The sequence below is a fragment of the Tursiops truncatus genome, chromosome 1 (genome assembly GCF_011762595.2).
Source record: "Tursiops truncatus isolate mTurTru1 chromosome 1, mTurTru1.mat.Y, whole genome shotgun sequence".
Taxonomy (NCBI): Eukaryota; Metazoa; Chordata; class Mammalia; order Artiodactyla; family Delphinidae; genus Tursiops; species Tursiops truncatus.
In genome coordinates, this window is record NC_047034.1 from 25,955,082 (window position 1) to 25,967,192 (window position 12,111).

General features: G+C 43.2%; 1 protein-coding gene and 1 non-coding gene across 6 annotated transcripts in view; both read right to left on the minus strand.

Moving 5' to 3' along the window:
* DRC8 (dynein regulatory complex subunit 8) overlaps nt 1-12,111 on the minus strand; it is a 129,425-nt gene that overhangs the window by 23,629 nt on the left and 93,685 nt on the right. For 2 of the 5 annotated variants that reach the window (XM_019920560.3, XM_019920561.3), the window contains exon 3: nt 847-919. The exons of 1 other annotated variant lie outside the window; for it this stretch is intronic. In XM_019920560.3, coding sequence (XP_019776119.1) covers nt 847-919 — 73 coding nt within the window. Of the gene's footprint in view, nt 1-846; nt 920-4,422; nt 7,398-12,111 lie in introns of those variants that run through there. 2 more of the 5 variants (XM_073801314.1, XM_073801309.1) reach the window with 2 other exon arrangements.
* On the minus strand, nt 10,614-10,719 carry LOC117309759 (U6 spliceosomal RNA). The gene has a single exon (XR_004524060.1). It is a non-coding gene; the product is annotated as a U6 spliceosomal RNA (small nuclear RNA).

Sequence of the window (12,111 nt, forward strand, 5' to 3'; positions counted from 1 at the left end):
CCTTCAAGCTGGCTCCTGTATTTTTTTTTTGGCGGTACACGGGCCTCTCACTGTTGTGGCCTCTCCCATTGCGGAGCACAGGCTCCGGATGCACAGGCTCAGTGGCCATGGCTCACGGGCCCAGCCGCTCTGTGGCATGTGGGACCTTCCCGGACCGGGGCACGAACCCGTGTCCCCTGCATCGGCAGGCGGACTCTCAACCACTGAGCCACCAGGGAAGCCTGTCTCTGCCTTGTTGAACTGAAAGCTGTATTTGAAAACAGATTGGACACTTTTCTGGAAAGCCAAACAGGGCATGAAGCTCTCTGGTCTTGGGCTGTTCATCACCGCTTTATGAGATAATTCCCTCCAGCAACTCATCTACACTATTACAAATAAGCATTTTCAAAATTCAATGTCAAGGTAGTTATTATTTTATTTACTACTGCTTCTGAAAGTTAGTTATATTTCCCCAAATATATTCTGTAGTCTCTACTGCTTCTATCCCCTTTGAACTGACGTTATTTACTATATTCCTTCATCTGTCAATATTCCCTCGCATATAGTCAGTCCCCTGTGTCTACTGGCCTTTCTTCAACTAATTATAAAGTGTGTGATATCTAAAGTGAGGTCCTTACTTGATCCATTGCATTACCTGGTCATAAACATTTCTTCAAGATCTGATATTAATTCTTGCAGATCCTGTTGATTTGCTAATTCATATAGCTGTCCTAATGTCTTCACTACGCACATTTGGTAGTTTAGGGCATTTTTCACTTCAGGTAAGGATTTTTTTTTTTTTTTAATTACAAGAAGATGGAGTCACGCAGAGAGTCTGCTGAATGGAACTTTCTTAGCCCTACTTACCTCTGCAATCAGATCATGTAGCTCTCCTTCACTAGGGCAGCATCCTAATGACCTGATAATTGTTCCGATCTCTCTGGGGAAAAAAGCAGTCAATTGCTTTAGAATATAAACTCTGAAAAGACAAGTGCTATATTTCTCTAAATTATTTCAGAGCAGATGTAGCGTAGCAAACAAAGTCATACAATAAATATTGCCTCAAGAGGATGGAAGGTACTTTCTGAGGAAAGGAAAAGGCAGACAAGTGAACCCAAGAGAGAAGAAAGAAGGATCTGTGTTGACTGGCAAGTGCAAGCCCTGCCTGGGCCCAAATCAAAAAGTTCTCGAAAAGGAAAAGAAAGGAGGGAGAAATAAGAAAAAGAAAGGTCAGCCACTTACTGACTGGCTTTAAGTGTTAGTTAATTCTTTTGAGCCTCAGTTTCCACATCTGTAAAATGAGGATGATAATTTCTAACGTGGTGAAGTCTACATTAGTGGCAGAGAACCTAAAAGCATGAGCTCTAGTGGCAGACTGCTAGGGTTCAAACTCCAGCCCTGCAATTTGCTAGACTGGGCAGGTTAATCCCTGTGCACATAATCCTGCCTGGGAGGTAAAACCCAGTACCTCCCTTGAAATACTCAGAACTGGACTGGGAGGGTCTGAGGGCAAAGAGCCATCGTAACATAAGCACAGCTTTCGGCAGAGCAGCCACCCAGTGAATATCTGCTACTCCCCACCCCGCCCCATGGTAATTTAATTCAATTCAACAAATAGCCTAAGGAAAGTAGAATTATATTCAGCACTCCCTGGGTGCTGAGACAGAGGATTTATAATAGATTGTTAAATATTTCCACTGAAAATGATTAAAAAGTTGTGACATTTTGAATGTTAATTTCACAAATATTCACTTAACTAGAATATTTAGCTTCTTTACCATTCTGGCTAATATTGGTGGTGTTATATTTGCTGACTATTTTACTGAGAAAATATTTTAAATAAGAATTTTTAAGTTCTTCACTTAAGGAAGCTGCAGGATGAGTATCAACTTGAGAAAAACCTAAAGTCAGTAACTGTGGAAGACAGGATTCTCGACGTTCACTGATTGATCTGAAGGCCAGCTAAACATGTACGGTCTTCACACCAACTCTATTTCACATCTCCCTGAGCACCTTAGGCTCAACACCTCTGCACTGCTTTTCCTGCCCACAGCCCTCATTGAGGCAGGATCTGAACATGATGCTACTACTACACACCAAAAATATTTTATGAGATTATACTTTCTCTCTAGAAGCCCCTAAAGATGACCCACGAAACTGGCCAACACCAATGTAGTAATGTTCTTGTAACATCAGATGGGGCTATTGCATACATTAGAACAAATAGTTAATGAGGCAGGGACAAAAAATATAATTTGAGAAGTATTCACAGATTTACCCCCTCTGTAACCTCCTAGGCCTTCTGTTCTTCGAATCAGAGAACTGCTTCAACTCCAGACGCAGAAGGACAAGAATAAAGGCTTCCTTAAACAAAGGGAGGGTAAGGAAGGGAGATGGGAAAGGCCTGAACGCCCTTGCAGGTTAGAAATCTCAGGGAGGTGGGATGGGGAAAAAGAGAAATTTCAGGCCTGAGCCGTGCAGTACCGTAGCTACTACCTCCATCTGGCAATGGGGCACTAGCAATGTGACTAATCCTGACTGAAATGGGCTCTAAGTAAAAAATATACATGGACTTCAAACACTTAGTGTGAAAAAAATGTAAAATATCTCATTAAAAATTTTTTATTGATTACATGTGGAAATCATAGTATTTTAGACATCAGTTAAATAAAACATATTGTTAAAATGCCCTTTCTTTTACTTCTTTAAAATATGGTTACTAGAAAATTTTAAATTATATGTGTAATACTCTTTTGATGGTACTTTTCTAGGCAATAGCGGCCATCATGTTCACACTTTGCAAAGACAAGTACAGCACATAAAGAGAACATTAGAATTACAGTGTACTGGGTCAGCAACATAATCAATCCCCTCCTTATGCTGCTCTGAGAAACTTTCAACCTTATTTCTTTATTTATTGGCCGCACCTCACAGCATGTGGGATTTTAGTTCCCCGACCAGGGGTTGAACCCGTGCCCCCTGCAGTGGAAGCATGGAGTCTTAAACCACAGGACCACCAGGGAAGTCCCTCAACCATACTTAAATGAAGTCCTTTGTCGCTGACCCAGGTCTCATGTCTTCTGCCAACATCTATGAAACAGTAACAGACTAACTTACTAGCTTTCAAGGGGGATAAAAGCAAACCATAGACTTGACATGTATAAGGATGCACAGGAGAAAATCTGGGCTGGAAGCACAGATCTGGTAACAAAGCCACGGGAGTAGAAGAGCTCCTCTAGGAAGAGTATCCCGGCTGGAAGAGATGACAAGCCAGGAAGAGCTCAGAGGAGTACTTACACTGACACAATGGTCTAGTCCCCACACTAGACACAGGGAAGAGGAGCCAGGGGGTAAAAGCAGAAATTCAGGACAGGGTGGTGTCATGGAAGCTAAGGAACGAGATGGAAAAACTGAGTCATCTTTGGCATCAAATGCTGCTGGGAGGTCGAGTAAGACAAGTTCTGAGAAATGTCCACTGGATTTAGTGAAGAAGGAAATCAGTTCTGAATTTTTTGTTTTTGTTTGTTTTGTTTTTGATTTTTTTTTTTTTTTTTTTTTTTGCGGTACGCGGGCCTCTCACTGTCGTGGCCTCCCCCGTTGCGGAGCACAGGCTCTGGACGTGCAGGCTCAGCGGCCATGGCCCACGGGCCCAGCCGCTCCGCAGCATGTAGGATCTTCTCGGACCAGGGCACGAACCCGTGTCCCCTGCATCGGCAGGCAGACTCTCAACCACTGCGCCACCACGGAAGCCCAGTTCTGATTTTTGATCAAGGATGTTTCACTTGAAAGTGGGGGAGAAATCAGATTGCACTGGGTTGAGGTAGATGGATCTATAAAGTGAAGGGGAAGAAGAGATGTCTGGAGGGGGACATGGTGTCAAGGAAGATTTTTTTTTTAAATTTAAGCCCAGAAAAAGGTGAGCATGTTTTAATACCAATGGGAATGAGCCAGTGCAAAGTAGAAGGCTGATGAGGGCACCGTCGACTGAGCAGGTGGGCTTCCAGAGGAGGTGGGAAGGGCTGGGCCAGGTGCTTAGTGCTGTGTCCACACAGCCATCCGATCTGAGGTCCTGCCACCAGCAAGTTGCTACCTGTGAGAGGGTGGCAGGATCCTCCTTGCAGCCTTAGAAAAGTTTATCCCTCTTTCTACTTCCCTTTGAAGAACCTATCACCATCTTCTGTTCTTCTGAGTGCATCTAGCTGGATTGTCACACTCTGCCTATGCAGACCACAGAAAACAAAGCCTAATGATGTCCTCTAAGCATCAAGAAACTTCCTTCTCTCTAGTCCTGAGACACAAAGGCCTGATGATATAAGAGAAAAGGGCAAAGACCCTTCGGCTGATGAGTCCACAGTGGCCTAAAGAACAATACAAAACTCAAGAGCTCACCTGCACACAACAGGTCTGCTAGCTCACCCACCCTGCCTCCTGTGGAAAGCTAACCTCTTCGTCTGTGCTCCGGGGCTCTGGAAGCTGTGGTCAGGATCCCTTCGGCTGAACCTGGCACAGAGGAAGGCGATGCTACCCCCGCCTTCAGGCCTCGGCATCTCAGTAGTACAGTGATCTTCCTTCTCCTTGTTTTTCCTAAAGACTGCATCAGCCTTGGGATCCCAGTACAACATGAGAGAGGAGGAGAAGCCAACGAACGGCTAATGTTGACCTCTTCCTGGTCTTGGCACATGGGAAAATGGAATTTGATTAGATTTAGAAAAATACAGAAATGTGACACATCTTTGTCCTCTATTTCATATCTGTAAGCCTAGTTTGTGGCTGGGAGTGGGATATGACGGCCTGCCTCGCCTCTGTGTGGAAAGGCAAGGTCCTCTGCCAAGAGTGAACGGGGAGGCACGGGCTCTTACCTGCCACTCACCACCACGACCTGCCTCTCTAGGCACCCGTTTTCCAGATGGCGAGCCCGGCCCTCGCTCTCACACTCTAAAGCCTGTGCTTCACTGGCTCTGCTGCATATTCTCTGTGTGCCCCTCCAGAACCCCTCTCCATTCTTCCCCTGCTCCACTCCCTGAGGGCCTAACCTCCTACTGCACTGGCTCCCTTGGCCCCAGGCTTCCGGTTGCAGCTGTCCAACTCAAGGCAGAGCATTGCAGGTTTCCGTGGCTGGGTCACATGCTGCCCAAAACGTAGGGGCTTAAACAACAACGAGTTCTTATTTTTCATAATTCTGTGGGTTGGCTGGACGGTTCCTCCACTGGTTTCCCCTGGGCTCACTCACGCAACTGTGTTTAGCAATTAATTAACCTACACATATGGTTGTTCAATATTCTATAGTAAACCATTCAAAATTGCCATTACCACCACCGTGGATTCTGGGCCCCTTAACTTCCATCCTGCCTGCTCTAATGATCCATAACCCCGAGCATCTCTAACTTTTACTTTCCTGTTCCTGCAAAGCACTGCTGGAAGAAAATAATTAACAAAAAACAAGACAACCATAGCCCACTACAAATTCATGCCAGCCAGCATCGAGTGTCCTGGACGTCGCCTGACAATCCTTTCTTTCATCTCCTTTTGATTCCCTAGAAAATGCCTCCCAAAACAGCTCTTCTGAAGCCCCTCTTGCCTCAAGCTCCAAAGCGCTGACTCCCTTAATCTCAGTAGAAAACCTGTCACCTTCTTCACTGAACAGATGAAAACTGCTAAGGCTGGCACCATCACCAACCCTCCGACCACCTGCTCAGTCAGCTCAGGCTGCTCTAACAACACACCACAGACTGGGTGGCTTAAACCACAAACATTTAGTTCTCATAGTTCTGGAGGCTTGAAGTCTGAGATTGAGGCACCAGCGGATTCGGGGTCTGGTGACCACCCTCTTCCAGGCTTGCAGACAGCCACCTTCTTGCTGTGTCCTCACAGGGTGGGAGGAGAGGAGAGCAGGCTCTGGTCTCCCTCTTCTTCTGGGGGCCCTGATCCCATCATGGGGGCTCCACTCTCATGACCTCACCTAAACCTAATCACCTCCCAAAGGCCCCACCTCCAAATGCCATCACATTGGGGGTTAGGGCCTCGACATAGGAATATGAATTTGAGAAGGACTCAAACATCCAGTTCATACCACCACCTTCCCAGGCACTTCCCTCACACCACTTCAGAAGTATGTACATACCCCCTTCCTTACGCTCTCAGCCTTGAAGGAATACAAAGTGCTCTTCCTAACAAAGCTAACCCCTCAGTTTTTCTTAGTTCCAGTCTTGACTCTTATTCTTGACACACCTGCCTCTCTCACCATCTTCACTCTTTTCCTTTATAAGATGCTTCCTCTTTTGCTGTAAAACGTTCACATATCTTCCTTATCCTGAAAAAATTTCTGATAGGTGCCCTACCACCTCCAACCATTCTATTTCTCAGCTTCCTTTTGCTATCACAATACTTCTTCTAAATTACTTATCTTGCAACTGTCGATTCCATTTCCCACTCATTCACTGCACACCTAACCCCTCTGCAAAATCCTGCCATCACTGGGTCTCAACCCATCAATCAGTCCATGTCTCTCTCTCGCTCCCACGTTCCCTTCCTTATCTTCATCTGACCCTCTCTTCTTCCTATAGCCCCCTTAAGTGCCCCCTGCCCAGTACCCTTATTTGCAAGATGATCTCTACTGTTAAAAACATTACAGAAGGCTAAGAGAATAAGAAGTATCTTAGATTTGGACAAAAAGAAGACCACTGGTATCTTAATAACAGCACTTCCAGAGGAGAGAGGAAGAGAACTGCTCCCCCCACCGCCCCCAAGAGTGCTAGTGGTAAGAAAATCTGGACCACAAGTACAGAATACACAGTTGAGGAGGATGCCTACTGAAGAGAATGCATGTCATACCTAACAGCACAGCTCCACAACACTTACTCTGTGCCAGGCACATTCTAGCACAGTGCATATATCAACTCATTTAATCCTCATCTCACTATGAGGTAGGTACTACTATTATCTCCATTTTACAGATGAAGAAATTAAATCCCAAAGGCGTTAAACAACTTGCCTGAGGTCACATATAGCCAATATGTTCAAGCAACGACCTCCTCAAGACTAGGGAAATCTCGGCAGCTGTGGAGAAGTCTGACAAGAGGGCTAAGTAGAGAATGGGGATGAGAACAGAAACACAATCTCTCATGATGTGAGAAAACTAGATTAATTAGCTTTCTTAGGAATGGACATCTCCTCTAAGACTCCTAGAAAGAACAGACTTCACATCTCACTCACCTCCCTTATACCACGATCATGATTCGTACAGATGTGAGAAAAAATACCTCCTCACAACAGCTCTTTGCGGTAGGTACTGCTGTTTTACAAATGAGGAAAACTGAACCACAGAAACATCAGGTACATTTCCCAAGATCCTAGTAAATAGTGGAAATGGGATTCAGACACACACAAGTTAGAATCTATACTCTTAACCCCTGCACACTGCTCTCTCTCATAAATCTCAACTGAGCATTTAGTTAGGCTTAAAGGAGAACTTCTTGACTATAACAAGGTGCTTCTAAAGAAAGCTGTGGATATGCCACCCTATGAGAGCCTTGAAGATAGATCCAGGGATCACAAACTGATGACACAAAGAACAAATGTGGCCCTCAGATAAGGCTTTGTTTAGCATAGCATTGGTTTGCTTCTTTGTTTAGAGGGGACATACATAAATATCATGAGAACTGCCCTACACTTCTGATTCACACACTTATATTACAGGCCCGCTCTACGTAGGAATCTGCGTTCATCACTCCTGGAAAATATCAACTTTGTACTGTTTAGGAATTTACCTGCAAAAAGCAGGGGAAGGAGCCAAATGGCTTCTTAAAGTTCTCCCCATGTAGTCTGACTCTAAGATTATTTTTAAAAACACAGACACACAAAACCTGTGGCTTATAAAAGAGAATGCTTTTGTTCTCAGAGGATACACACTGGAGTATTTAAGGGAAAAGGTCCCAGTACCTACAACTTACTCTCAAAGAGTCCAGCAAAAGGAAAATAATAATAAAATGCATAAATACATACATATAAATATATACATGTACATACATATTAATATATATGTACATATATATGGAGAAAGTGCACACAATCAAAAGCAAGTGTGGCAAAATGTTAAAAATTGGTGAATCTAAGTGAAAGTACACAAGGGTTCAGTGTACCATTTACTATTCGTCCATAAGCCTGAAGTTTTTTAAACTTCATTTCATTCTCATAATCAAAACCAAAGTAGTAAGAAATTCTGCCTTGTATAAACTATTCATAAAACAATTTGTTCTTTCATGTTATACTATTTTTACCATTTTGGCTTGAAAAGCTGATTATTAAGGATGTCTTCGCCCTCAGTTTCACAATAAAATATATTAGTTACAACATTTTTCCTCAGTATTTTAGAATTTAATGTTGAAAACTTAGCAAGATGATAGATCTAAAATATTCTGTTTCATGAAGTACAAGTAGAGGTGAAGCTGGATACCAGTCTACCATTCTTTCAGGTAAAAGAAAAGCGTATGAAAAGGATGGAGCCCTTTTCATCCCTCGACCAAACAATGAGAAGGCAGCACGGGGAACTGTTCCTGCTGCTGCAGGAAAAGGGCTGGGTTTTTTTTTTTTTTTTTTTTTTAACATCTTTATTGGAGTATAACTGATTTACAATTGTGTGTTAGTTTCTGCTGTACCATGAATAGTTTCTGCTGTACCACTAAGTGAATCAGCTATACGTATACATATATCCCCATATCCCCTCCCTCTTGCGTCTCCCTCCCACCCTCCCTATCCCACCCCTCTAGGTGGACACAAAGCACCAAGCTGATCTCCCTGTGCTATGCGGCTGCTTCCCACTAGCTATCTGTCTTATGTTTGGTAGTGTATATATGTCCATGCCACACTCTCACTTCCCCCTCCCCGTGTCCTCAAGTCCATTCTCTACATCTGTGTCTTTACTCCTGTCCTGCCCCTTGTGAGTGACCCTAACAAGCACTGGGCTCAAGCTCTCTAAAGATAAGTAGCACGTCCCAGCGGAACAGTCAGATCAGCCTCTGACCCATAAGGCAGCTCAACGGGAGGTGGCTTTCTGTGGCCATTGGTTGACTGCACCGCCCTGTAAAGGCCACAGAGAGGGTGACGGAGAAGAAAATAATGCAAAGGCAAGTGAGGTGGAGAAGGGAGGTGATGTTTAAACACTCATAGCCCCTTCCTCTCTTGTGTGCTCTTTCTTCAAATGATACCAGATGAGGTATCATATTTCAAGAGGCCTCCAGGGTTCCTAAATAGAGTCCTCGAGAGGACTGTAAAGGGAAATGACAGCAGAAGCAAAGGTAACTCGGAGCTTCTCTTTTTCTCCCAGGTCCTGAGGCACCAAAGACCAAATGATCCCCTGGGCTCCTCTCACATTATAATCCTAGTGCCAAGAACACGGGACGCAGCAGAAGGGTCAGGTGGGCTCTGAAGGACTCAAGATGGATCTGGGTGGGACTGAGACCCTGGCCATTCTGAAGAAAACCATATTGTGAACATTCAGCCCCATGTGTTGTAAGGCTCCTAAAGGTGAGCTAAGAAAAAAAGAGAAATGCCAGAAAGAACAGAGGCCAGAAAAAGACCAGACCATTAATTTTTTAGGAAGAGAGAGGTCTGAAAAGGAAGAGATCTAAAAAGGAAAACATAAGAAAACACTGAAAGAGGTGAAAATATAGTTTTAGGAGGCAAGAAATAGAAATGTCAACGCTTAATGAAAATAAAAGAAAGAAGTTCAGAAATAAGAGGAAATAAGATAGTTGACAGGAACTAGAAAATGAAACAAAAATATGAAATAAGAAAGTAATTGATAGAATTATATATAATATTAAGGCTGATTAACCTATTTAACTTCTACTGAATAAGATTTTGAATCAAGTGAATTGATTGAAATTTTTTTTTTTCTTTTTTGCGGTATGCGGGCCTCTCACTGTTGTGGCCTCTCCCGCTGCGGAGCACAAGCTCCGGACGTGCAGGCTCAGCGGCCATGGCTCACGGGCCCAGCCGCTCTGTGGCATGTGGGATCTTCCCGGACCGGGACACGAACCCGTGTCCCCTGCATCGGTAGGCGGACTCGCAACCACTGCGCCACTAGGGAAGCCCAAAAATTATTTTAAACTAACCTTTTAAAATAATTTTAATATTATTAAAATTATTAAAGTACTTGAAATTATTAAAGTCACCTTTAAAAAAACTATTTAAAAAACATATTGACGTCAAAGTAGTAAAATAAAATTAAAAGTTTTTAAATTTTAATAATTTCTTCTAAAGTCTTTCTGTTAGGCTTTTGGAAGAGTAGAGAGAGAGAGAAGGCATAAACAAACTCATTTGTGTACAGGAGTGTGCTTGTGGTCAACTGGTTCCTCAGGAGGAAAAGCCCTGATCAGGAGCATTTGCATCTCTATCGGTCAGTTTAAAGATGCCAATCTGATGTCACTCAAGGTGGAGCTGGGAAGAGATGCACAATAGCACACCATCACATGGTACCCTCACCATACAGGAGACATAAGTCATCTCCAGAGCATAAATAAGACAAAAACGTAGTAGAGTAATTAGTAAGTGGTAAGTTTTGAGTATTTGTTACTTTTGTTATTTTTCACTGGTAATAAAAATATTTATTTTACATTTTACATAGAACAACTTGGAAAAGTATAGAATGCTTTATAAGTTTGTGTGTCACCCTCGTGCAGGAGCCACACTAATTTCTCCATACCATTCCAATTTTAGCCTAAGTGCTGCCCATGCGAGCACATTTGCTTTTAGTGTCGTTTACTTGTACATTTATATAACTTATTTTTTATGAGTTAGGTTTTGACAGTGGCTTGCAGGATTCCTGAAAACTTACTCATCAGTTCTTGTGAGCTGGTACAAGTCAACATGATTTCACTCCAGCACACCACTGATCCTGTGAGTCCCAACCACGTCATTCAACAGGTCAAGTGACTTCTGCCCTGCCATTTCTAGACAGATGCATCTCCTGAACAACCAGTGCGGTTAGGACCAACTCACTTGTGTTCGGTTAGGACCAACTCACTTGTGTTCTACCATATACACAAACCAGAAACGAATACAACCTATGTAAAAAAAAAAACAAAAAACTTTTTCTTTTGGAAAAAAATTTTCTTCCTTTTAAATCAATTTCATGGACTTTTTTCAGTGAAGTCCGATTTTAAGGACTTCAAGTGAAACAACTGATTTTCATTTTCTCTGAAAGCCCTACCAAAATTGAGGTGTTGGTAATTTTTTTTTAATTCCATGAGGGCCTTCCCTGGTGGCGCAGAGGTTAAGAATCCACCTGCCAAGGCAGGGGACATGGGTCCGAGCCCTGGTCCTGGAAGATCCCACATGCCGTGGAGCAATTAAGCCCGTGCACCACAACTACTGAGCCTGCACTCTAGATCCTGTGAGCCACAACTACTGAATCCCCAGCCTAGAGCCCGTGCTCCGCAACAAGAGAAGCCACTGCAATGAGAAGCCCGCCCACACAACGAAGAGTAGCCCCCTCTCGCCACAACTAGAGAAAGCCCGTGCACAGCAACGAAGACCCAACGCAGCTGAAAAAATAAATAAATACATTTATAAAAAATAAAGTCCTTATAATCTGCAGAGACATTTCTTTTATCAGAGTAGATTTCTCTTACATTGATAAGAACTGCAAACTAACTCCAAAAGCCTTTTTGGTTAAATACTGGTTTAACTTTGGTTAAGAATTTGTTTCCATAGCTGCACTATATACAGAGTAGTAGATATGGAGGTGAAATCACTTCACAACAAATGAGTCACAATAAGGTTGTCCAATAGTGGCATCATCATTTAATTTACATATGGCAATTGGACCACTTAAAATGTTTGGCCAGGGGCAGGCTGGCTCTTGGTAGGCTGCGTTTTGGTGAGTGCAGTATCATGTTCCTGACACGAGGTGGAGCCAGTGGCATTGAGCTAGGTTGTGAGTCTTCAGCTTAAGGGCAGTCTAAGGTCAAAAAGACCACAAAGTGAAAACCTGATTCAGGATAACTGCAATTCTAAGGGAGAAAAGAATAGGCAAAATATTGTACCTCCTCTATGAAATAGCTGACACTAGGCTAAGTATGAGAAAATGTTTAAAGCAATTCAAAAATGTATAAGAAGGAACAAAGAAGGATT